The 23,651-nt window shown below is 44.5% G+C and overlaps 1 protein-coding gene across 1 annotated transcript in view; it reads left to right on the top strand.

Moving 5' to 3' along the window:
- Positions 1 to 2,081: 2,081 nt before the first annotated feature.
- nat8l (N-acetyltransferase 8-like) overlaps positions 2,082 to 23,651 on the top strand; it is a 51,665-nt gene continuing 30,095 nt past the window's right edge. The window contains exons 1-4 of the mRNA XM_041186553.1: positions 2,082 to 2,170; positions 2,987 to 3,151; positions 3,251 to 3,464; positions 7,271 to 7,435. Coding sequence (XP_041042487.1) covers positions 3,014 to 3,151; positions 3,251 to 3,464; positions 7,271 to 7,435 — 517 coding nt within the window. The 5' untranslated portion in view covers positions 2,082 to 2,170; positions 2,987 to 3,013. The remainder of the gene's footprint in view (positions 2,171 to 2,986; positions 3,152 to 3,250; positions 3,465 to 7,270; positions 7,436 to 23,651) is intronic.

Below are 23,651 nucleotides of genomic sequence, written 5' to 3'. Positions count from 1 at the left end.
CAGCGACAACAATACTATGTTAAGCCTAACTTTATTCCAGAGCACCGTGTGTGTGTGTGTGTGTGTGTAAACAGGGAGGGGGGGGGGGGGGGTTGGTGGGGAGGGAGATGGGAGAACTAAATAAACCAGTACAATGTCTAATTTATTTCTACAACATGCTGGGTTCTGCCAAGAATCATCGACATCAGGCAGTGTGGGCTATAAACTAATATGGTCTCGACTGAAGTGTGAGCAGGCGGGAGGTGGGGCGGTGGTTGGGATTTAGAGGCGCGCACCCGTAATTCGCCTCCCAGCCAAGGTTATTGTGGCGTTGTTGAAATCTCTCAAATCTCGACATTGTGTGCGAGTCAGTAACTGCCTGGGGCGACCCAACAACAGTCAAGAGCTTCTCGCTTATAAACCAGGAGCGGTGGGTCTGGCGCTGGAGGATTTTTTTTTGGGGGGGGGGGGGGGGGGGGGGGGGGAGCGCCAAAGATGGGCCGTTCGGCCCATCGCGCCCATGTCGGCTCTTTGAAATAAAACATCTTTCTTCTCTCTCTCTCTCTCTCACACACACACACACTTGGACACGTCTTTTCCAAATCCACAACGGAGAATGGGAAGAGTGAACACCAAATGCTGATTATTGTCCGAATCAACGAGGCTTATTAGAGGCAACAGGGAGAGTTTCACAATAACCCCTTTTTTAAAAAAATATATATATAGAAACTAAAATTCCACAGTTCAGAATTTGGTGAGGAACTGTCTCACCTCTTTAGAACCGTCCTGCTTAACACCAGACAATATTCGGCCAGTCAGCACCCCCCAGGGTTAAATATTGTCCGGTGACCCAGCTTAAGCTTCATATAGCATCCCCCCAGCACCCCCCACCAACCCTAGCCCAGTTTCTGCTGATCAGCTGCAAGAAGATTCGAGATTCGGGTCCCGCCACAAAGCCCCTTCCATTACTATCGAGCTCGCTATTCCAATTCAAGCATCTAGGAGTAAAAATTAAACCTCTCGCGTCATTATTTCCCCCAATTGAAACAGAAAGGCTTTAAAAAACAAACTTTAAAACGCGTTTATTAAATGTGATCGGGGGACAAAAAAATTAGTGTGAGCATTCAGCTTTGCCCTGAGAATTGTCCTCAATCGATGACACAGTCCGGGAGTGCCCAGATACCCCCCCTTCCTCTCTCTCTCTCTCTCTCCCTCCCTCCCTTCCTCTCGGATTTCCAATCCTACAATTCGGAATCTGAAACAATCCCCATTCCCTCCAAAATACAACATGTCGCCTTCACAAAGAGGCAAGAAACAGGTCCTGTTTTTTTTAAATATATATATCTCTTAAACAGAGACCACCCCCCCCCCAACACACACACACACACACACATCAAATAATTGTCATTTTAAATCGCCGCTGTGACCCTCTCCTCGAGAGGGACCTCACTCCAAGCACAACCGATAGAAGCCTGGATCCCGCCAGGGGTTTTTTTTTATAGTGAAGGAAGATTTCTTCAAAGCAGAATTCATTTATTTAAAAAAAAACCCTTCCTTCCATCTTTGCACTATTTTATTGAATCCGAATCTAATCAGGTATCACTCCCCCTTCCTCCATGAAATCACATTTTACTGAATACTAATGATCAATTATTGTCGAAATCCAGTCATTCATCGTTATATACCGAATATGCACATCTAAATTCTCCAATAAAATACTTTTTCTCTCAATCTTTGATGACGTCCCCCGCCTAACGCCTCGCTGTTATCCAATATCTAATGTTAGCCCAGATTCAAAGCAGAAGCTGCGTTGGCGATCGTTGTGACATCAGTGTCAATCCCTCACCAATAAAAGATGGTTATTTATTAAAAAATGTATTATTAATAAGAAGCGGGCTGAAGATTGCGCGCTCGGTGTTGTTCCCAAGGTTATTCTCAATGTTCTGCCCTTGTTCCAGTCCAATGGAGATTAGACAATCCCGCTAATGTGTTGTGTGTGTGTGTGTGTGTGTTTAAAATGGTGTGTGCGCGAGTGGAAGAGAACACAGTACACTCAAGGAATGGTCTACAGCAGATATGGCCGATATCTTGTATAAACGCTGCTAGGGATTTGGGATACTGATATCCAGTCCCGAGCTGTCAGAGAGGGTGCAACAGAGGTGATTGGAGGGCGATCGGATGAAATCCTGCGGTAGGGTAAATATTCACTCCTTAAACCCGTTTCTCGTAAAACTCCCCTTCAAAACAATAGTTGGATTTAAACCGGTGGCTGGTACACAGACAGACAGTATTTTGGGAAGTCGGTGGTGGTGGTGGGGGGGAGGTGGGAGGGTGGGTTGTGTGTTTGGAGGGAGTGAGGAGCATAGATTATCATCTATTCCATCCTTTGGTCGGGGGGGACAGAAAGATGGCATTAAATAGGGAAGTAAATAAAATGGTGAATTTTGCCCTCCTTTCTTTCTCTCTCTCTCTCTCCCTCCCTCCCTCACGGCTGATGTGCGCTGACTGTTTATTTCTTAATTTTGCTATTTTTTTTTTGTTGTATATTTGTATATGTGCGTGTGTGTGTGTGTGTGTGTGCGCGCAGATAGAAAATGTGATAGTACTTGCAAATGGGAAGAGGGGAGAGTTGCTTCAGGGAGAAATGCCCTCCCCCCCTTCCTCAAACCCCCCACCTCCACCCCCAGACCACATGGGGAACCTTCCCTGGCCAACTGTAGAGCTGGCTGGATTGGCAGCGTGAGCTCATGGTCCCTTATAAATGGGCCGGGAAGGGAAGGAGCGCAGCAGCTCATTCATTTCAGACATTGCTGCAGGAGGTAGGAGAGATCAGGGGAGGGGGTCTCTCTCTCTCTCTCTCTCTCTGTCTCTCTTCATTTTCCACCACCCCCTCCACCCCTTCCCCACTCTCTCTCCCCTCCTCCCTCTCTCCTACCTACCCACCCCCATTATATATATATTTTTTTTTTATTTTTATTTTTATTTTGTGTCTGTTTCGCTTTGGCAGAAGGAAAGGGTCCGCCAGCTATTTTTTATGCATTTTTTACCTGCCACCATGGTTTGCGAAACGAAAATCGTGGCGGACGAGGAGATGCCGGGCTCCAAGGGCGACGCCATGGTCTCCTCCAGCCAGATGTGGCCAGCGCCCGGGTCCCCGCCGCCAGTGGCCGCTGCCCCCTCTGGATCGTCCTCTGGATCGCCCCCGCCAGAGGAGCCCGAGTCAGACGAGTTGCTCCAGCCGCCGCCGCCGCCGCCGCTGCAACCGCTCCAGCCGACGCCGCCGCCGCCGCCGCCGCCGCTGCAACCGCTCCAGCCGCCGCTACAGCCGAAGCCCGAAGCCGTCTTCATTCGGGAGTTTCAGCCCGGGGACCAGGCGAGTGTCCGCCGCATCTTTTACGAAGGGATCATGGAGCGGATCCCCAACACGGCACTGAGGGGGTTAAAACAACAGCCGAAGATGCTCCTCTTCTATTCCTGCTTGACCGGTGAGCGAAATTTTCATCACCGTTTTAACCTGCACGGCGAAAAATGTTTCTACACCCCACTATTTCGCCCCCCCCCCCATTACCCCCACTTTAAGATGCATTTTTACACCCATGTTATTATCAGGAATATATATATATATATGTGTGTGTGTGTGTGTGTTTCTACCCAGCAAAACGTGATGGACTAAGCAACCCTTAATTTAAATTATTTTTAAAACAAAATATATACCACTGTGTGCAAATTGTATTATTTAATTATTATTTTTTATTTTAGAACAAAAAAGGCACTTAATATGGCGGTCATTTTAATCTTTTAAGAGTTTTCAGTCTGAAATCATTTGAAAAATGAGAAAAAAACACAGACGATCGCGAAACTGCATTGCCAATGTAAGTGGAGCTCAGCTTGATGCTGATGGACGGGCGCTATACTGACAGGCGGTGCGCGGAGTGAGGCGGGGGGGGGGGGGGTGGGGGGCGGGTGGGGGGTGGTGGGGGAGAGTGGCAGCTGGAAAGCGGCCCGGGTGTGCCCTCACTCCACAGCGGCTACACTCGGGTCTCCGGCAGAGACCCACTGGCGCGTCAACCCACAGAGCTCCTGCTGTGCATGGGGGTATAGCAAACTGGAATAGTCCGGGCAATGCGGAGCAGGTCTCCTCCTGATATCCCGCCAGTTTATTTTACCCAGATTACCCTCACCCAGATTACCCTTACCCAGATTACCCTTGCCCAGTTTACCCTTACCCTGAGTATCCTTACCCATATTACCCTTACCCAGTTTACCCTTACCCAGATTACCCTTACCCTGATTACCCTTACCCAGTTTACCCTTACCCATATTACCCTTTACCCAGTTTACCCTTACCCAGTTTACCCTTACCCAGATTACCCTTACCCTGATTACCCTTACCCAGTTTACCCTTACCCTGATTACCCTTACCCAGTTTACCCTTACCCATATTACCCTTACCCTGATTACCCTTACCCAGTTTACCCTTACCCATATTACCCTTTACCCAGTTTACCCTTACCCAGTTTACCCTTACCCAGATTACCCTTATCCAGTTTACCCTTACCCAGTTTACCCTTACCCAGTTTACCCTTACCCAGTTTACCCTTACCCAGTTTACCCTTACCCAGATTACCCTTACCCTGATTACCCTTACCCATATTACCCTTACCCTGATTACCCTTACCCAGTTTACCCTTACCCAGTTTACCCTTACCCATATTACCCTTTACCCATATTACCCTTTACCCAGTTTACCCTTACCCAGTTTACCCTTACCCAGATTACCCTTACCCATGTTACCCTTTACCCAGTTTACCCTTACCCAGTTTACCCTTACCCAGATTACCCTTACCCAGATTACCCTTATCCAGTTTACCCTTACCCAGTTTACCCTTACCCAGTTTACGCTTACCCATGTTACCCTTACCCATATTACCCTTTACCCTGATTACCCTTACCCATATTACCCTTTACCCAGTTTACCCTTACCCAGATTACCCTTGCCCAGTTTACCCTTACCCTGAGTACCCTTACCCTGATTATCCTTACCCATATTACCCTTTACCCAGTTTACCCTTACCCAGATTACCCTTACCCTGATTACCCTTACCCAGTTTACCCTTACCCATATTACCCTTTACCCAGATTACCCTTACCCAGATTACCCTTACCCATATTACCCTTACCCATATTACTCTTTACCCTGATTACCCTTACCCATATTACCCTTACCCATATTACCCTTACCCATATTACCCTTTACCCAGTTTACCCTTACCCAGATTACCCTTACCCAGATTACCCTTACCCAGATTACCCTTACCCAGTTTACCCTTACCCAGTTTACCCTTACCCAGTTTACCCTTTACCCAGTTTACCCTTACCCAGATTACCCTTACCCAGATTACCCTTACCCAGATTACCCTTACCCAGATTACCCTTACCCAGATTACCCTTACCCAGTTTACCCTTACCCATATTACCCTTTACCCAGTTTACCCTTACTCAGTTTACCCTTTCCCAGATTACCCTTACCCAGTTTATCCTTTAACAGATTACCCTTACCCAGTTTACCTTTATCCAGTTTATGTTTACCCAGATTACTCTCACCCAGATTACCTTTGCCCAGATTACCCTCACCCAGATTACCCTTATCCAGTTTACCCTTGCCCAGATTACCCTTACCCAGATTAAACAGTTTACCCTCACCTGGATAAAGTTACCATGTTAAGGATACTTTTGTAGGGATAATCTGATAACTCTTGTATAAATAGCCTCACCCATGAAACCTTAACATGGTATTTTACCCACATTTGCTCTTTAACCCATGTACACTTTATATGGCACCTCAACCATGCATGCTCACTCATGTAACCTTATCCATTAATCTTCCTCATAACAAGTATGTTTACCCACGTTATCCCTACCCATGTACCCATACGATTCCCCTTACTCATGCATCTTCAACATTACACCCTTACCAATGTATTTTATCTATGTACCATTATCCAGGTTCCCCTTACCCATGTACCCACACCCATGTACTTTATCCATGTACCCCTTACCCAAGTACCCTATCTATGTACCTTATCCAGGTACCCTTTACAGATGTACTTTCCACACGTATTTTTACCCATGTACCCTTACGCAGATTACTTATAACATGGTTACTTCTACCAATGTACCTTACCCCATGTACTCTTTACGTGGGATGGCTTTACCCAGGTTATCACTAACATGCTATGTGGTATTCTTACCCAGATTCCCTTTTCACACGTGTGCCTGGTGAGACTGCTCTTGATCTCTCGGTCTAATTGGCTTTTCGGCATTTTCTGTGTTATACCTCACACACTCTGGCATGCAGTGATGGTACACCCCATGCACACAGACAGGGAATATCCCCAGCGGCAGTGTTTACTGTTCTCTGTACGACCCGAGATCCCCACCCCCCCCCCCAACACACACACACACACACACACACAGATAGGGAACAGCCCCAATGGTAATCTGCACCTTCTCCTATGTCCCACTAAAGGGGACATGACATGTACCTTTTCAACATGCGCCTTCCTGTCTTGTGTTGCGTTGCGACATGCGCTCCGCGCCCCCGCAGTTCTCGAGCCAGCCTGCGGCGCGTTCCTGTGACCCACGTGCGCGCGCAGCACGTTCACGAGATACACAGAGAGAGAGAGAGGGAGAGAGAGAGAGAGCGGAGAACGCGCTGCGCGCTCTAGTCAGCAGTCATCTGTGCACCACCGGCTGGAGGGGGGACTGGGAGGAGAAATAGCCCCAAGGATGGTGAACAGAGCTTTTTTTTTTAGAATTTTAAAATACTACCCAAGATTGTACCTAGTTCCACGCCAGACTCTTTTAAACAATATTAGGTTTGTGAGCAGTTTGCTGTGTAATGTTAAATGTGAGGACACAGTGTGTATTGAGGTAAGGATGTTCTGTTAGAAGGTGTCACACTGTTTACAGTGTCACTCAGCATAGCCTGTGTTAACAATTTGACCAAACTGTTGTTTAAATGATGTGGTCAGTTTTGATGGTAGACAGGTAAAAAAAAACACAGAATATAACTGTGTTTGGGAAATCTTGCGACCATCTCCTGCAGTTGAGACAACAAGTTATGTAAGTATATACATATATATATAGGAATTATTACTTTTCAAAATAGGCAGTAAATGTATATATATTTTTATATATGTGTGTGTCTCTCCTCTGGGGTTGTTCCGAAATAAACACTCCATTCTCTTTTCTGACAGGTATCGTTTATTTCTCTCCCTTGTCTCCATAGTAATGTGCTTTTATCTGACCAAGTCCGTGCTGCTGACCTGCTGTGTGCCCACCTTACTATTGGGCGCGAGATATTACTACAGTAGGAAAGTTATCCTCAGCTATCTTGAGTGTGTACTACAAACCGATATGTCAGATATAGAGCAGTATTACATGAAACCTGCAGGTGAGTTCTCAATTTTCAGAAACCTTCAGTGGAGGGGAGGGGGTGTGGAGGGTGTGGGAGGATGGTGGTAGTGGGTGTGTGGAGGGTGGTGGGTGTGTGGAGGGTGGTGGAGGGTGTGTGGATGGGTGTGAAGTTGGGGAGGGTGGATGGGTGTGGGAGGGAGGGTGTGTGGGTGGGTGTGAGGGGGAGGGTGTGTGGATGGGTGTGGGGGGGAGGGTGTGTGGATGGGTGTGGGGGGTAGGGTGTGTGGATGGGTGTGGGGGGTAGGGTGTGTGGATGGGTGTGGGGGGTAGGGTGTGTGGATGGGTGTGGGGGGTAGGGTGTGTGGATGGTGGGGGGGAGGTTGTGTGGATGGTGGGGTGAGGGTGTGTGGATGGTGGGTGGAGGGTGTGTGGATGGTGGGGGAAGGGTGTGTGGATGGTGGGGGGGGAGGGTGTGTGGATGGTGGAGGAAGGGTGTGTGGATGGTGGGGGAAGGGTGTGTGGATGGTGGGAGGGGGAGGATGTGTGGATGGAGGGTGGGTGAGGGGGTGTTGCAAGGTCAGTGAGTGGGCTGGGATTATTTTCTGTTTACTTTGCTCTTTTGCAATCTCTGAATTAAAGGTGTGTTGTGCAGGATGCTTTCAGTGATAAAGTGGAAAGCAATATTTGCATGTGAGGAGTTTTGCATTGAAACTTGTGAAATAATCCAGAATGCATTTGGTTCAAAGGACACCTCAGGTTTTGGCTCCCTGTGCTATAGAATTAAGAGACTTGGATTTGTAAGTTTTCATACAAAAGGGTAGTGATCATTTGCTTTCCCCAAGAAGTCATGGGCACTGGGGATCAGTTGAAGACTGAGATTGATAGACTTTTGCTGGCTAAAGGTATTGGGGGATATGGAACAAAGGCAGGTAAACGAGTTGAGGTTCAGATTGGATGGACGAATGTAATCAAGGGGTCAAATAGTCCACTCCTGTGTCTATGTATCTGTGTATCGCCCTCAACAGCTCACCCCTCTCACCCACCTCACCCCAACACAATTCCTCATTTTTGCAAATGCTGATTAGCAGAAGGAGGAATTAACCCTGCGTCTGCCCTGTGCATGTGCTAGCTACTCTCAGTCAGGGAATAGTGAATGATACGTGTGTGAACCAATGGCAGAGGGAGAAAATTAATGAACTGGGCGGTGGGGGTGGGGGTAATGGGAGGGGTAGGGGCAGTGGTGAAGAGCAGCTGATTTCTACCTTTGAAGCCATGTTAATATTTAATTGGCAAACAGTCTGGCCTGTTTAGCAGAACCATCTCCATTGCTGCTCCTCTCGTTTCAAATAGAGCTGGAAATATTGTCTTGTGAAGACCCAATCCTGTTCACCTGGTGTGGTAGCAGCAGGTTTACCACCTTAACTTGAACTTCTCCACCCTAACAATTCAATGAATGCAACCTCATGTCTTGTTAAGAAATGAATAAACATCTAACTTTGAAGAAAATCCCAAGTGTTCCTGCATGCTTAGCCATCCAAAATATCGCTCCTTTTGTAAGAATGTTGTCACTTGTGTTTTAAATCATGTCTTTGGCTGCAGCAGAAACAATGATTGCGTATATATTTTAGTTTAATATTATAGAGATGTGACTTCATGTAGGACATGTCTGCAGTCTATCCATCATAATTCAGTCCTCTTCCATACACAAAAATGAATTATTGCACCGTTTTAAATAAGACAAAACAATGCAGCAAATTAGAAATGTAATGTTATTGCTTTTTGATTTATAAGCTAATTTGAATTAGGTGACAAAGAATAGACCATAAATTTAACCATCTATAATATATCAAAATCTCACCTATAGTGTGCACTTGCTGTGATCTTCCACTTATTTTTGGTCACATTGTCCCAGTCACACTTTACTACTAATGTATGTATTGATATAAAATAGTATGTCCTCTTTATATATATATATATATATATATACATATATATAATTTATAGAAAAAGCATTTTAAAAACCGGATAGGCATGATTATAAGCATGTGTAATGGTGGAAATATTTCTACGTCAACCTAGCACAGGCTAGTTGTAAAAGTCATTGACGCAGGTTCAAAATCACACATTCACTTTTACAATAGCCAGTGATGCTCAATCACAAACCCATGAATGTTAATGTGAACTGAGACGGTAATCGTTACTGTAGTAAATGTTGGAAGAAATGCTTGTGATAATAAAAACAGAAAATGCTGTAAGCACTTAACAGTTCAGGCAGCATCTGCAGGGTGAGAGAAAGAGTTAACTCTTCAGCCTTTTTACAACTTGCTGTGCAGTAAGATGGCAGGTAGTTTTCAGATTCAGAGTTCCAGCTACAGGGAATTGAGGAAACCATTATATCATTAATTCTGGGGCAGCCCACAAGGATGGCTCAGTGCAGGTTCATCCCTCACTGGGTATTACTTACACGTTATATAGGTAAACATCATCCCCCTGTAATATGGTTCTTTGTCTCTCCCAGGAGGTGTGGGAGATGAGTGATGCAGAGGCATGAAATGAGATAAAGGATGGTATTGAGCATATAACACAGAGAAGTAATGTTAGACTTCTATCAAATCTTGATTAGACCACAAATAAGAAAATAAAAACGGTTGGTTTTCAGAGTTGTTGGAAGAAGATATGCGCACTAGGACCTGGCTTTTCCTGATATGCATTTTGATCTAGACAGGATTACAGGACTCAGTTTCAGAATTTGCGGATTACACAAAACTTGGAAGCATTGAGAACTGTGAGGATGATAGTGATAGAGCTCAAGAGAACAGATACAGGCTGGTGCAATGGGCAGTCAAACTGCTGGTAAAATATACTGTGGGTAAGTGTGAAATGATTTATTCTGGTAGGAAGAACATAGAGAGACAATGTAAAATGAAGGGTACAATTCTAAAGGGGGTTCAGAAGCAGAGGGCCCTGGGGTATATGTGCATAAATGATTGAAGATGGTAAGACAGGGTGAGAGCACGGTTAATAAAGCATATGGGATTCTAGGCTTTATAAATAGGGGTATAGAGTGCAAAAGCAAGGAAGTTATGATGAACCTCTATAAAACAGTGGTTCAGCCTATGTACAGTTCTGGGCACCACACATTTGGAAGAATGTGAAGGCATTAGAGAGAAAGTAGAAAAGATTCATGACAATGGTTCCAGGGAAGGAGAAACTGGGACTGTTCCCCTTGGAGAAGATTGAGAGGAGAGGTGATAGAGGTGTTTAAAATTGAGGTCTGGATAGAGTGGGTAGGGATTGGTGGAAGGATCAAGAACAAGAGGCCACCGATTTAAGGTGATTGGCAAAAGAAACATAGGCACAGGAGTAGGCCATGAGGCCCAACGAGCCTGCTCCGCCATTCAATTATATCATGGCTGATCAGCGACCTCAATGCCACCTTCCCATGCTAACCCCATATCCCTTGTTGTCATAAGTATCCAGAAGTCTTTCAACTTCTGCCTTCAACATGCTCACTGGTTGAGCCTCCACAGCCCCTCTGGGCTAGAGAATTCCAAAGATCCATCACCCTCTGAAGAAATTCCTCCTCATCTCAGCCTTAAATGACCTGCCCCTTATTCTGAGACTGTGTCCCCCAGTTCTTGACTCACCAGCCAGGGAATCCACATCTACCCTGTCACAATGTAGGAATTTTGTAAGCTTCAATGAGAACCAAAGCAATGGCAACATGTGAAAATTTTTTTAAGCAGCGAGTGTTTAGGATTTGGAATGTACTGCCCGAGAGGCAGATTCAATCATGGCTTTGAAAATAAAATTAGATCATTACCTGAAGAGAAAAAAATGTGCAGGGCTATGGGGAAAAGGTGAGGCAGCTGGACTAAATTAGTTGTTTTCTCACAAGCTGGCATGGAGGCAATGGCCTCCTTTAATTCATTTGTTTGTGGAATGTGGGCATCACTGGCATTTATTGCCCATCCCTAATTGTTCAGAGGGCAGTTAAGAGACAACCATGTTACCATGGGTCTGGATTACATGTAGGCCAGACTGGGTAAGGAGGGCAGATTTCCTCTCCTAAAGGGACATTAGTGAACCAGATGGGTTTTTACAACAATTGACAATGGTTTGGTGGTCATCATTAGACTTTTAATTCCAGATGTTTATGGAACTCAAATTCTACCATCTGCCATGGTGGGATTCAAACCCAGCTCCCCAGAGCATTACACAGGTTCTCTGGGTTACTAGTCCAGTGACAATACCACTATGCCACCACCTCCCCTATAAGGGCATAAGAAATAGGGGCAGAAGTAGGCCATATGGTCCTCAGGCCAACTCTGCCATTCACTGAGATCATGGCTGATCTGATCTTAGCCTCAACTCCATTTTCCTGCCTGTTCTGCATAACTCTTGAATCATCTATAGTGAATCTGTCTAACTCAGCCTTGAATAGATTCAATGATCCAGTCTCAACAGCTCTTTGGAGTAGAGAATTTCAAAGTTGAAAGGCCCCCTGAGAAGCAATTTCTCCTTACCTAAGTCTTAAATGGGAGATCCCTTATTTTGAAACTGTGTCCCCTGGTTCTAAATTCCCCCACGAGGAGAAACATCGTCTCAGCACCCTCCCTGTCAATCCCCCTCAATAAGATCATCTCTCGTTCTTCCAAACTCCAGTGGGTATAGGCCCAACCTGCTTGACCTTTCCTCATAACACGAACCTCTCACCCCAGGAACCAGCCTAGCGAACCTTCTCTGAACTGCTTCCAGTGTAAGTATATCCCTCCTTAAATAAAGAGATCAAAATGGCACACAGTGTTCTAGGTGTGGTGTCTAGGTGTAGCAAACTTCCCTCCTTGTAATAAAGGCCAATATTCAATTTGCCTTCCTAATTCCTTTTTGTACCTACATGCTAACTTCTGTGCTTCATGTAAGAGGACACCCAGATCCTTCTGTACCACAGCATTCTGCAGTTTCTCTCAATTTAAATAATATTCTGCTTTTCTATTTTTCCTACCAAAGTGGATAATCTCACATTTCCCCACATTGTACTCCATTTGTCAAATTTCTGCCCATTCATTTAACTGTCCCTTTGCAGGCTCTTTGTATCCTGCTCACAACTTGCTTTCCTATCTATCATCAGCAAATTTAGCTACAATACAGTCAATCCCTTCATCCAAGTCATTAATATAGATTGTAAGTAGTTAAGGCTCCAGCATTGATCCCTGTACCACACTTGGAGTTACTGTGCACATTTCTGGTCTCTATATTATAAAATGGATATAGAGGTAGGGGTGAAGGTGAGACAATGATTCACAAGGATAATTCTGGAACTGAGAAGATTATGAATTAATTATGAAAGGATAAACAGTTGGGTATCTTTTCCCTAGAAAAGAGAAAGCTGAGGGGTGTCCTAATAGATATCTTTATGATCAAGGGTGTACATAGAGAAGATGTTTCCATTTATAGGAGAGACCAAAATATACAATAGTCACCAATAAGGAATTTGGGGAAAAACCTCTTCCCCCAGAAAAGGGTTCGAAACTAGAGGCAGCTGCCACATGAAGTCAAATAGCATGGGTGCATTTAAATAGAAGATGGGTAACTACATGAGGGGGAAAGGAAAAGAAGGTCATACTGATAGGGTTAAAGGAAGAGCAGTGAAAGGAGGCTCATATGTGGAGAATGGGCTGTTCCTGTGCGGTTTTTTATACTTTATTCTTTCATGGGATGTTGGCGTTGCTGGCAATGTTGCCCATCCCTAATTGCCCTTGAACTGAATGGCTTGCTCAGCCTTTTCTGAGGGCAGTTAAAACTGGAGTCGCAAGTAGGCCAGACCAGGTGAGGACAGCAGATTTCCTTCCCTAAAGGGCATTAGTGAACCAGATGGGTTTTTATGACAATCAGCAATGGTTTCGTGGTCACCATTACTGAAAATTGCATTTTTGTTAAAATTCCAGATTTATGAATTGAATTTAAATCCCACCAGCAGTCATTCGAACCCATGCCCCCACTACAGCACCATTGCCCCTAAACTTCATGTACAGATCTATAGTAGTTTCCAGCTGAGGAAGGACTAAAGTCTATCTAATTCACCTTCTACAATCCTGCTTGTCGCTTGTTATAACAATAATGGAGTTGTTGATGAATCATGACAATCAGTCTCTATGGGTCTGATGACCTTTCCTTGTCCTAGATACATAAAGAATTGGATTGAATCTCACTTCACCCCATTCAAGATAATTAAACTATTATTTTCCTGTGATAATTGAGTGAATATTCCATCAGTTAATTAGTAACCTAAACCTACATCATCCAGCAGTAAAATAATTAGCACCAGCACTCTCTAGATTTCACAATGAAATTTTAATTTCTTCACTCAAATTCAACGGAAATCAGTCCATAGTCTCTGAGGATATATAGTATATAATATAGATCATGTATATAGTATGTAACTGCACATCAAACACATTGCTACAATCCATAAATAGGCTTATTCCATATTTCCTTATTTGCCTCATTGAGATCTCCTCCTTAGAAAAGAAAGACTTGTATTTATATAGCACCTTTCACAGACATCCAAAAACACTTTACAACCCAATGAAGTATTGTCACTGCTGTAATGTAGGAAAGACAGCAGCCAACTGCATATAGCAAGCTCCCTCAAACAGCAATGCGATCATATTATTGTGGTGTTGATTGGTAGATAAAGATCGACTAGGAGACCAGGGTTAACATAGAGCTAGAAAATCTTCCATACAAGAAGGTGGACAGGGGCATGACTCCATAGCTCATTCAAAAGTTAAGACCACCTACAGTCCCTCTGTATCCTTGAATTGCATATTCAAATCCTGGAGTGGGTTTTGAACCTAGAACCTTGTGACTCAGAGGTAAGAGTGCTCCCAGCTGAGCTGCAGCTGACATGTCAGAGGCAGACAGGACATTTTATAGAGGTGTTCAAAGTTTTGAGGGGTTTTGATAGAGAGTAAATAAGGAGAAACTGTTCCTGCTGGCAGGAGGGACAATAACCAGAGGGCTCAGATTTAAGATGATGGGCAAAAATCCAAGAGGGAGGTAGGAGAATTATTTTCACACAGCGAGTTGTTATGATCTGAAATGCACTGCCTGGAAGTTTGATTCAACAATAACTTTCAAAAGGGGGATTGGATAAACACTTGTCGGGGAGAAATGTGCAAATCTCTGGTCAACCAGCAGGGGAGTGGGACTAATTGAATTAGTCCTTTTAAAGAGCCAACACAGACAAGATGGGCTGAATAGCCTCCCTCTGTAGTGTATGATTCTATGATTGCTTTGCTATCAGTCTCAGTCTGTGACTCACAGCCTTTTGATAATTTCTCCATAATATCTTAAAACTACTGTTCGAAATTATTCTCAACCTGGGATAAAATGGCCACTCAGGGCTCAAAAACATGTTATGCTTTAACTTTCGAGAATGTTGCAAAATACCTTCAGCAGAGAAATCGAGTTTTGGAACTTTTGAAAAACATATTTTTTCCACACATCGTCACACTGCTGTGGGTCTGGACGCACATGCAGGCCAGACCAGGTAAGGATAGCAGATTTCCTTCCCTAAAGGACGTTAGTGAACCAGATGGGTTTTGACAACAATTGATGATGATTTCAGTCATGGTAACCCTGAAGCTACCATGGGGAATGAGGAAATGATGGAGGCATTGAACAAATATTTTGTCTCTGTCTTCCCAGTGGAAGACACAAGTTCCATACCAGAAATAGACAATAACCTAGAGGCTAAAAAGAGTGAGGAAATTAGGGAAATTAATATCAACAGAGATAATATATTGGAGAAACATAGCTGAATAAAATGCAACAAATCCCTGGGACCTGGGGCCTACACCCTAGGGTGCTAAAAGAGATAGCTGCAGGGATAGTGGATGTGCTAGCTATGATACTCCAATTCCTTAGATTTGGGAGCGGTCCCATTAGATTGAGGGAGAGAGAAAACAGTGAACTATAGGCAGTTAGCCTAACATCAGTTGTTGGAATCTATTATTAAGGAAGTCTTAACAATGCACTTAGAAAAGCAGAGTGTGATTAGAAAAGTCAATAGTGTTTTACATAGCAACATAGAAAATAGGAGCAGGAGCAGGCCATTCAGCCCTTCGAGCCTGCTCCGCCATTCATTATGATCATGGCTGATCATCCAACTCAATAGCTTGCTCCCGCTTTCTCCCCATGTCCTTTGATCCCTTTTGCCCCATTTACTAAAGGGAAATCCTGTTTGACAAATTTATTAGAGTTTTTTGAGGATGTAACTAGTAGGGTAGGTAAAGGGGAAGCAGTAGCTGGATTTCCAAAAGGCATTCGATAAGATACCGCACAAAATATTAATAGGAAAGATAAGGGCTCTTGGAGTTGGGGGTAAACTGAGCTTTTTCAAGTTGACAGGCAGTGAATAGTGGAGTGCTGCAAGGATCAGTGATGGGGCCTCGGCTACTAACAATTTATTAATGACTTAGACAAAGAGTCACTGTAATGTATTAAAGTTTGCTTAGACTGCAAAGTGATATAGACAGGTTAGGTGAGAGGGAAACAAGATGACAGATGGAGTATAATGTCGGGAAATGTGAAGTTATTCACTTCGGCTGTAAGGATAAAAAAGCAGAATATTTTTTAAAAGCTGTGAAACTTGTAAGTGTTGATTTTCAAAGAGACTTGGGTGTCTTGGACAAGGAACACAGAAAGTTAGCAGGCAGGTGCAGCAAGTAATTGGGAAGGCAAACAGCATGTTGGCCTTTATTGCAAGAGGATTGGAGAACAGGAATAAAGAATTCTTGTTATAATTGTACAGGGTTTTGGTGAGACCACATCTGGAATACTGTGTGCAGTACTTGCATTGGAGATGGTACAGTGAAGGTTCATGAAATTGGTCCCTGGGATGAGGGGGTTGTCCTATGTTGGAAGGCTGAGTAAATCAGGTTTTTATTCTCTGGAGTTTAGAAGAATGAGAGGCGATCTCATTGAAACCTACAAAATTCTGAAGGGGCTTGATAAGGTGCATGCTGAGAGATTGTATCTGCTGACTGGGGAATCTAAAACACAGATTCAGGAACCAATCATACAGGCTGAGATGAGGAGAAATTTCTTCACTCAAAGGGTTGTGAATTGGTGGAATTCTCTACTCCAGAGGGTTGTGGGTGCTCCACCATTGAACACATTTAAGGCTGGGATGGACAGATTTTTGGTCTCTCAGGGATGTCAAACTGAAAGGCAGGGAAGACTCAATGGACCATATGACCTATCCCTGCTCCTAGTGCTTTGTGTTCCACATTTATTGATTGCATTTAAATACCATATATTGTTGTGGTGGGATTTGAACCCATGTCATCAAACCATTTAGCCTAGGCTTCTAGAATCTAATACAGCAACATTAGCACTACACCACCATCTCCCCCTAATGTATGCAATGCTCAAATCAGGGAAATGCAGACCAGGTTGATTTGAACATAGACACCCGCCTCTACCCATCCACCTGATAGTGGCCTTTTAAGTGTTTAAGGAGAGACAGTGGCACAATAGGAATGTTGCTGGACTAGTAATCCAGAGGCTTAGCATAATGTTTCAGGGGTGTGGATGAAAATCCCAGCACAGTGGCTGGTGGAATTTATATTTAAATAATAAAAAAAATCTGGAATTGAAAACAAGCCTCTGTAAGGGTGAACATTTAGACTATCAGTGATTGGAGTAAAAACCCATCTGGCTCACTAATGTCCTGCAGGACATTACCATCCTTCCCTGGTCTGGCCTACATGTGACCCCAACAACACTCAAGATGCTCAACACCATCCTGGTGTAGAGCAGCCCGCTTGACTGGCACCCTGTCACCACCTTCAACATCCACTCCCCCCACCACCGACACACAGTGGCAGCAGTGTGTACCATCTACAAGCAACAACTCACCAAGGCTCCTTTGATATCACCTATCAAACCCATTACTGCTACCATCTAGAAGGACAAGGGCAGCAGATAGATGGGAACACCGCCACCTGGAAGTTCCCCTCCAAGTCACTCACCATCCTGACTTGGAAATATATCTTCGTTCCTCCACTGTCGCTGGGTCAAAATCCTGGAACTCCCTCCCTAACAGCACTGTGGGTGTACCTACACCACCCAGACTGCAGCAGCTTAAGAAGGCAGCTCACCACCACCACCTTCTCAAGGGCAACTAGGGATGGGCAATAAATGCTGGCCCAGCCAGTGAAGCCCACAGCATATGAACAAAAATTACAGCAAGTAGTCTGAACACATTTATAACCTTTATACTTATTTTTTAAAAAGCCTTTTACTTTTGGTTTAAAGAGACAACTTCACACATGTTCTAGCGCGGCTGATGTTTAGTAAGTAGAAGGATGTTCATCGCGTGCTGTGTAACAGATCACTGACCCACTGCTCACATTTGAACTCTGAACCCTGATGAAAACCTGACAGGTCCGCCCCAAATCCTTTACAGGATTTCTTCCAATTCATTATGTTTACTGCACATTCCCCTGCCAGCCAAGCTTGTGCACTTTTCATGAGTGAAGGAAGTTTAAACTCAGTATGGTGCTTGAAAAACTCTCCAGTTTAAATGTGTTGCAGCAGGGTTCACCTGCAACAACACAGCGCCTTTAATGTAATAGAAACCTCCCAAGGCAATATTAGGGCTGATGGCCAAAAGCTTGGTCAAAGAGTCTGTTTTTAAGGGAGGCCTTAAAGGAGGAAAGGAGAGGTTTTTGGATGGGAATTCCAGAGCTCAGGGCTTTGGCAGCCACCGACAGTGGAGCGGCTAAAATCCAGGATGTTCAAGGGGCCAGAATTAGAGGAGTGTAGGTGTCTCAGAGAGTTGTGGGGCTGGAGGAGGTTACAGAGATAGGAAGAGATGAGGCCATGGAGGGATTTGAAAACACGGATGAGAATTTTAAGATCAAAATGCTGCTTGACCAGGAGCCAATATGGGTCAGTGAGTACACGGGTGTAGAATTTGAGAGACAGCCAGAACTGTGTTGGAATAATCAGGTGCAGAGGTAATGAAGGCATGAATGAGGGTTTCAAAAGAAAACGAATTGGGACCGGTATAAAGTCTGATGATGTTACGGAGGTGACCTCTACACCTGACCCCACCAGAGTATCTAGGATTAAATCATAAGATGATTAAAAGATAGGAGCAGGAGTAGGCCATTCAGCCCATCGAGCCTGCTCTGCCATTCAATAATTGTGGCCTCTACTCCACTTTCCTGTCTGTGCTCCTTAACCCTTGACTCCCTTGTCGATCAAAAATCTGTCTAACTCAGCCTCGAACATATCCAATGACCCAGCTTCCACTGCTGTCTGTAGAAGACAACCCCAAAGACTGTATCAACCCTCGAGAGAAGAAATTCCTCCTCTTCTTCCTCTTAAGTGGGAGACACTTTATTTTTAAACTGATGAATTTAGGATGAAGTCCGTTACTTTAGTTCTTCAGTGGGTTCCCACGCCAGTATCTTTGGTTGCCTGTGGGGTGGGGGTGCGGGGCAAAGGAAGTGGGGTTGGGGGGGGGGGGAATGCAATTAGGCCAGTCATTAGGCCAGTCGACAATTATTCTGTTGACTTTCAGTTTACGTTTCTTTTTCACTCACTTTGTTTTGAGCGCCATCCTATGATGAACATATCACGGCCTGGGATGTTTGAATCTTCCCTTAGTCTGTTCCGATGCTAATCTCTAACTGCCCACAGAGACTCAGATTGACTCGCTCTTCAATTTTCTACTGTTGTGTCGAAGTTCTTCACTCCTCCACTTTACCAGCATCGCGGTGGGAGCTGGGCAAAGTCAGGAACTGATAACCGACAGTCGAATCTCCATCCTAACATTCCATCACACAGTAAACTGTGTGTTCTGCCACTTGGGGATTTCCTGAAAATCTGGGAGATATTTTTGACTTTGTGTGACAAGAAACTGACAATTTGAAATTAAAATGGGGAGAGATGTATATCAGGATTGACATAACATGTTTCACACTATAATCCAAAGTCAAAACTACCTCCATTCTTTCAATAACTTCCCCCTCTTTCTACAGATTATCAGCACCTTTCACTGTGAATGGAACTTGATTCCAGTTCCCAATTGTGATAGCTGATATGAAGAATTCCTTCCAGGTATCCACAGTGTCAGCTGTGCTTTATTGGTGGTGGGGGGGGAGGGGGTAAGCATTTTTTTACCCCTGAGCCAGAAGGTTGTAGGTTCAAGTCCCACTCCAGAGACTTGAGCTCAAAAGAGCAAGGTTGACGCTCCCAGTGCAGTACTGAGAGAGTGCTGCATTGTTGCCTTTTCAATGGCATATTAAACCGAGACCCTGGCTGCCTCTCAAATTGCTGTCAAAGTTCCTGTGACAATACTTCATGGAAGAACAGAGGAGTTCTGCCCAATATTTATTCTTCAACATCGCTGAAATGGATAATCTGGTCATTGTCACATTGCTGATTGTGGGAGCTTGCTGTGCGATAATTGGCTGCTGCATTTCCTACATTACAACACTGCCCACACTTAATTGGCTGTAAAGCGCCTTGGGATGTTTGGTTATGGAAGGCGCTTTATAAATGCAAGCTTTTGTATTCTTTTTACCGTCAGCCGATCCTCACTAGCTAGAATGCTACTGGGTTAACAGGGTTAAATTACGAGGACAGGTTGCTTAGACTGATCTTGTATTCCTTTGAATATGGGAGATTAAGGGGTGAGCTGCTTGATGAGTTTGAGTTGATTAAAGGGTTTGATATTGTAGCCTCTGGTTGGGGAGTCCAGAACAAGAGGAATAATATCGAAACTAGAGTCAGGCTGTTCAGGGGTGACTTCAGGAAGCGCTTCTTTACACAGAGGTAGTGGAAACCTGGGGGATCTCTCAGCCCCAAAATGCCGATGAGAGTCTGAGTATTCAGCTGAAGCTTCCAATATTGAGATTAATAGATTTTTATTAGGCAAAAGTATTAAGAGTTATGATTTGACTGAATGTTGGAATAGGGCATGAGGGGTTGAATAGCCTCCTCCTGTTGCTATATTCCTATCACCCAAAGTCAAAAGTACCTACACCATGTGCAAGGAAAGCCAATTTAAGGGTAGTAATGTGTGCGTGACATTAAGAGCACACAACGTTTCTACTGTCCATGCTCTTGAAATTAGTCATTGTGGCTGTTGTACTCGAGCTCGACAATATAAGAGGAATTCTTGCTGCTCAGCATGTACAGGGACAGGAAAGCAAAACTGAAATTAGATTTATCTTTGAAGGATCACAGATGCATTTCCAACTGCATTATGCCGTACAGAGCATGAAGCAAAACCACAAATGAGTCAATTCTCAAAGTTGAAAATACAGATCATCTCCCATACAGATCATCAGATGTGAACTTTTTAAATTCATTCTCAGGATGTGGGCGGCGCTGGCAAGGCTGACATTTATTGCCCATCTCTCCTAGCTGCCTGAGATGGCGGTGATGGTCTTCAGCTCTTTGTCCTGCTTTATGTTGCTACTGAGTCACTTGAAAGACCATGTCAGGGGCTGTTAAGGGTCAACTATACCATTGTGTGACTAGAGCCACGTGTAGGCCAGAGCGGGTAAGGATGGCAGATTTCCTTTCCTAAAGGACATCAGTGAACCAGATGGCTTTTTACATTGCTTAGTTGACAGCTCTTGCTCTGTGATCTGTTCTGTCAATTGTGATTCCGGCAAGCAGGGCTTATGATAAGATGCTAAAGTATTGAAATGAGGTTCCCGACATGCGGTGGTGGGAAATGCAGCCCTGCCATCGACAGGTGGAGCGGACGATCGCAAACTGGTCTCACGACGGCGTGAAACCGATTTTTGGTCTTCGCACCATATTGACCCCCCTACCCACACCTGCCAAGATACCCAATGCCAACAGGGCTGGAAAATTCTGGCCTCAGTAACTGTGTTGCATTTCAAGCATTATGCTGATTGCTATTTAATGGATGCTGTTCGGGCTGTTAACTAAACCTGGCCCATTACTCATTACTAAGATGGCCTAACCCCACCCCCACCCTCACTCCCCACCCCCACCCCCACCCCCACCCCTCTGACCTGGGCCATTTTGTTTATCTCAATCTAAGTGAAAGTTAAAATCTATCATTAAAGTCACTCTGCCTTTGTTCATCTAATTGCCAAAGAAAAAGCCCTGGATGACTAAAGAGATGAAACAACATAAAACTAAGATAAGAAACATACAAAAATACAAAAAGTAGCACAGACCCTGGCAAGCGGGACAGATATAGAGAACAGTAAAACAGATGGCAAGAGTTACAAAAAGGATTAGGAAAAAAAAACCTTGCAAGAGATATCAAAATCAACACAATTATCATTCATTTCTACAATCTACCACTTCATAGGTGCTAACAAGGGACCTATGCACAAATCTTAAATCCTTTCCCATTTCTTCATTCCGTCCATAAAGTCTTCGCTGCCCGCTCAGCTCTTGATATATCCTTTCTTACCATTGAAGTGATTTTGTCTTTAATCGCTAAGGCTTCTTCCATCAAACATTTTGCCTCGTGTTCCCTAGGATTCCTTTTCAAAATTGTGGTTAGATGTCTTTCACATGCAATTAAGTGGAACGCCAAGACTCTGGTTAATGCCTCTTCTGAAAGACAGCACCTCAACCAGTGCAGCATTCCCTCAGTACTTCACTGAGGCATTGGCTCCAGAGCGAGATTTGAAACACTGACCCTTCTGATTCAGAGTCAAAAATCCCCAACCGCTGAGCCACAGTTGACATTGATGCCTTTGAAAACTAAGGTATGGATATGGGCTTAGGAAGCTCAATAGCTCTCAGCCTTCAAAGGAGCTGAAGGAAAGGGGGATCCGAGAGGACTGCAGGATACTGGGCATATGAAAAACTGCAAACCTGGAATGCACATGTAAGTTAAACCAAGATCGCGGGTCAAAAATGGGGGCTGGTATAAAGTTGTGGATATCTGCATTCCTCCATTTCTTTTTATCTATGCACAGGGTGTGGGCATCGCTGGCTGGGCCAGCATTTATTGCCCATCCCTAGTTTCCCTTGAGAAGGTGGTGGTGAGCTGCCTTCTTGAATCGCTGCAGTCCGTGTGGTGCAGGTACACCCACCGTGCTGTTAGGGAGGGAGTTCCAGGATTTTGTCCAGCGACAGTGAAGGAACAGGGATATATTTCCAAGTCAGGATGGTTAGTGGCTTGGAAGGGAATTCCAGGTGGTGATGTTCCCATCTATCTGCTGCCCTTGTCTTTCTGGGTGGTAGAGGTTGTGGGTTTGGAATGTGCTGGGCATCTTGTAGATGGTACACACTGCTGGCATTGTGCATCAGTGGTGCAGAGAGTGAATGTTTGTGGATGTGGTGCCAATCAAGTGGGCTACTTTGTCCTGGATGGTGTTGAGCTTCTTGAGTGTTGTGGGAGCTGCACTCATCCAGGCAAGTGGGGAGTATTCCATCACACTCCTGACTTGTGCCTTGTAGATGGTGGACAGGCTTTGGGGAGTCAGTTACTCATCGCACGATTCCTAGTCTCTGACCTGGTCTTGTAGCCACAATATTTATATGACTAACCAGTTCAGTTTCTGGTCAATAGTAACCCCCAGGACGTTGATATCGGGGGATTCAGTGATGGTAACGCCATTGAATGCCAAGGGGTGATGGTTGGATTCTGTCTTGTTGGAGATGATAATTGCCTGACACATGTGTGGCGCGAATGTTACTTGCCACTTGTCAGTCCAAGCCTGGATATTGTCCAGGTCTTACTGTATATCGATGCAGACTGGCCTGTGATGAATCTTTGATTTTTGTTGCCTCACTTTTGGCATCCATGCCTTCAGCTGCAGACCCTAAGCTCTGGAATTCTCTCTCTACACCTCTCCACCTCTATCTATCTCCACTCCTGTGAGGAGCTTCTAAAAACCTACCTCTTTGACCAAGCTCTTGGTCCTGTCCTAATATCTCCCAACATGGCTCAGTGTAAGACTTTGTAGCTAATGTTGCTGTGAAGCACCTTGGGACATTTTGCTTTGTTAATGGTGCTATATAAATGCAAGTAGAGAGTAATCAACAGCTGGACTGAGCTCAGGATAGGACAGTAGTGGCAAAGAAGAGTCACCAACCAGCTGTGGTAGTGAGACTAGAGATTTCAATGCATGTTTGAGCTAAATGGACCAGATGACCTCCCACAGATGTACTGATTAATCTTTGTGATTGTTTGGGGCTGCATCATGAGGTCTGAAAAGGACCTAAATTAA

Source organism: Carcharodon carcharias, chromosome 4 (genome assembly GCF_017639515.1).
Source record: "Carcharodon carcharias isolate sCarCar2 chromosome 4, sCarCar2.pri, whole genome shotgun sequence".
NCBI lineage: Eukaryota > Metazoa > Chordata > Chondrichthyes > Lamniformes > Lamnidae > Carcharodon > Carcharodon carcharias.
This window is presented reverse-complemented; position numbering and strand designations above follow the sequence as displayed.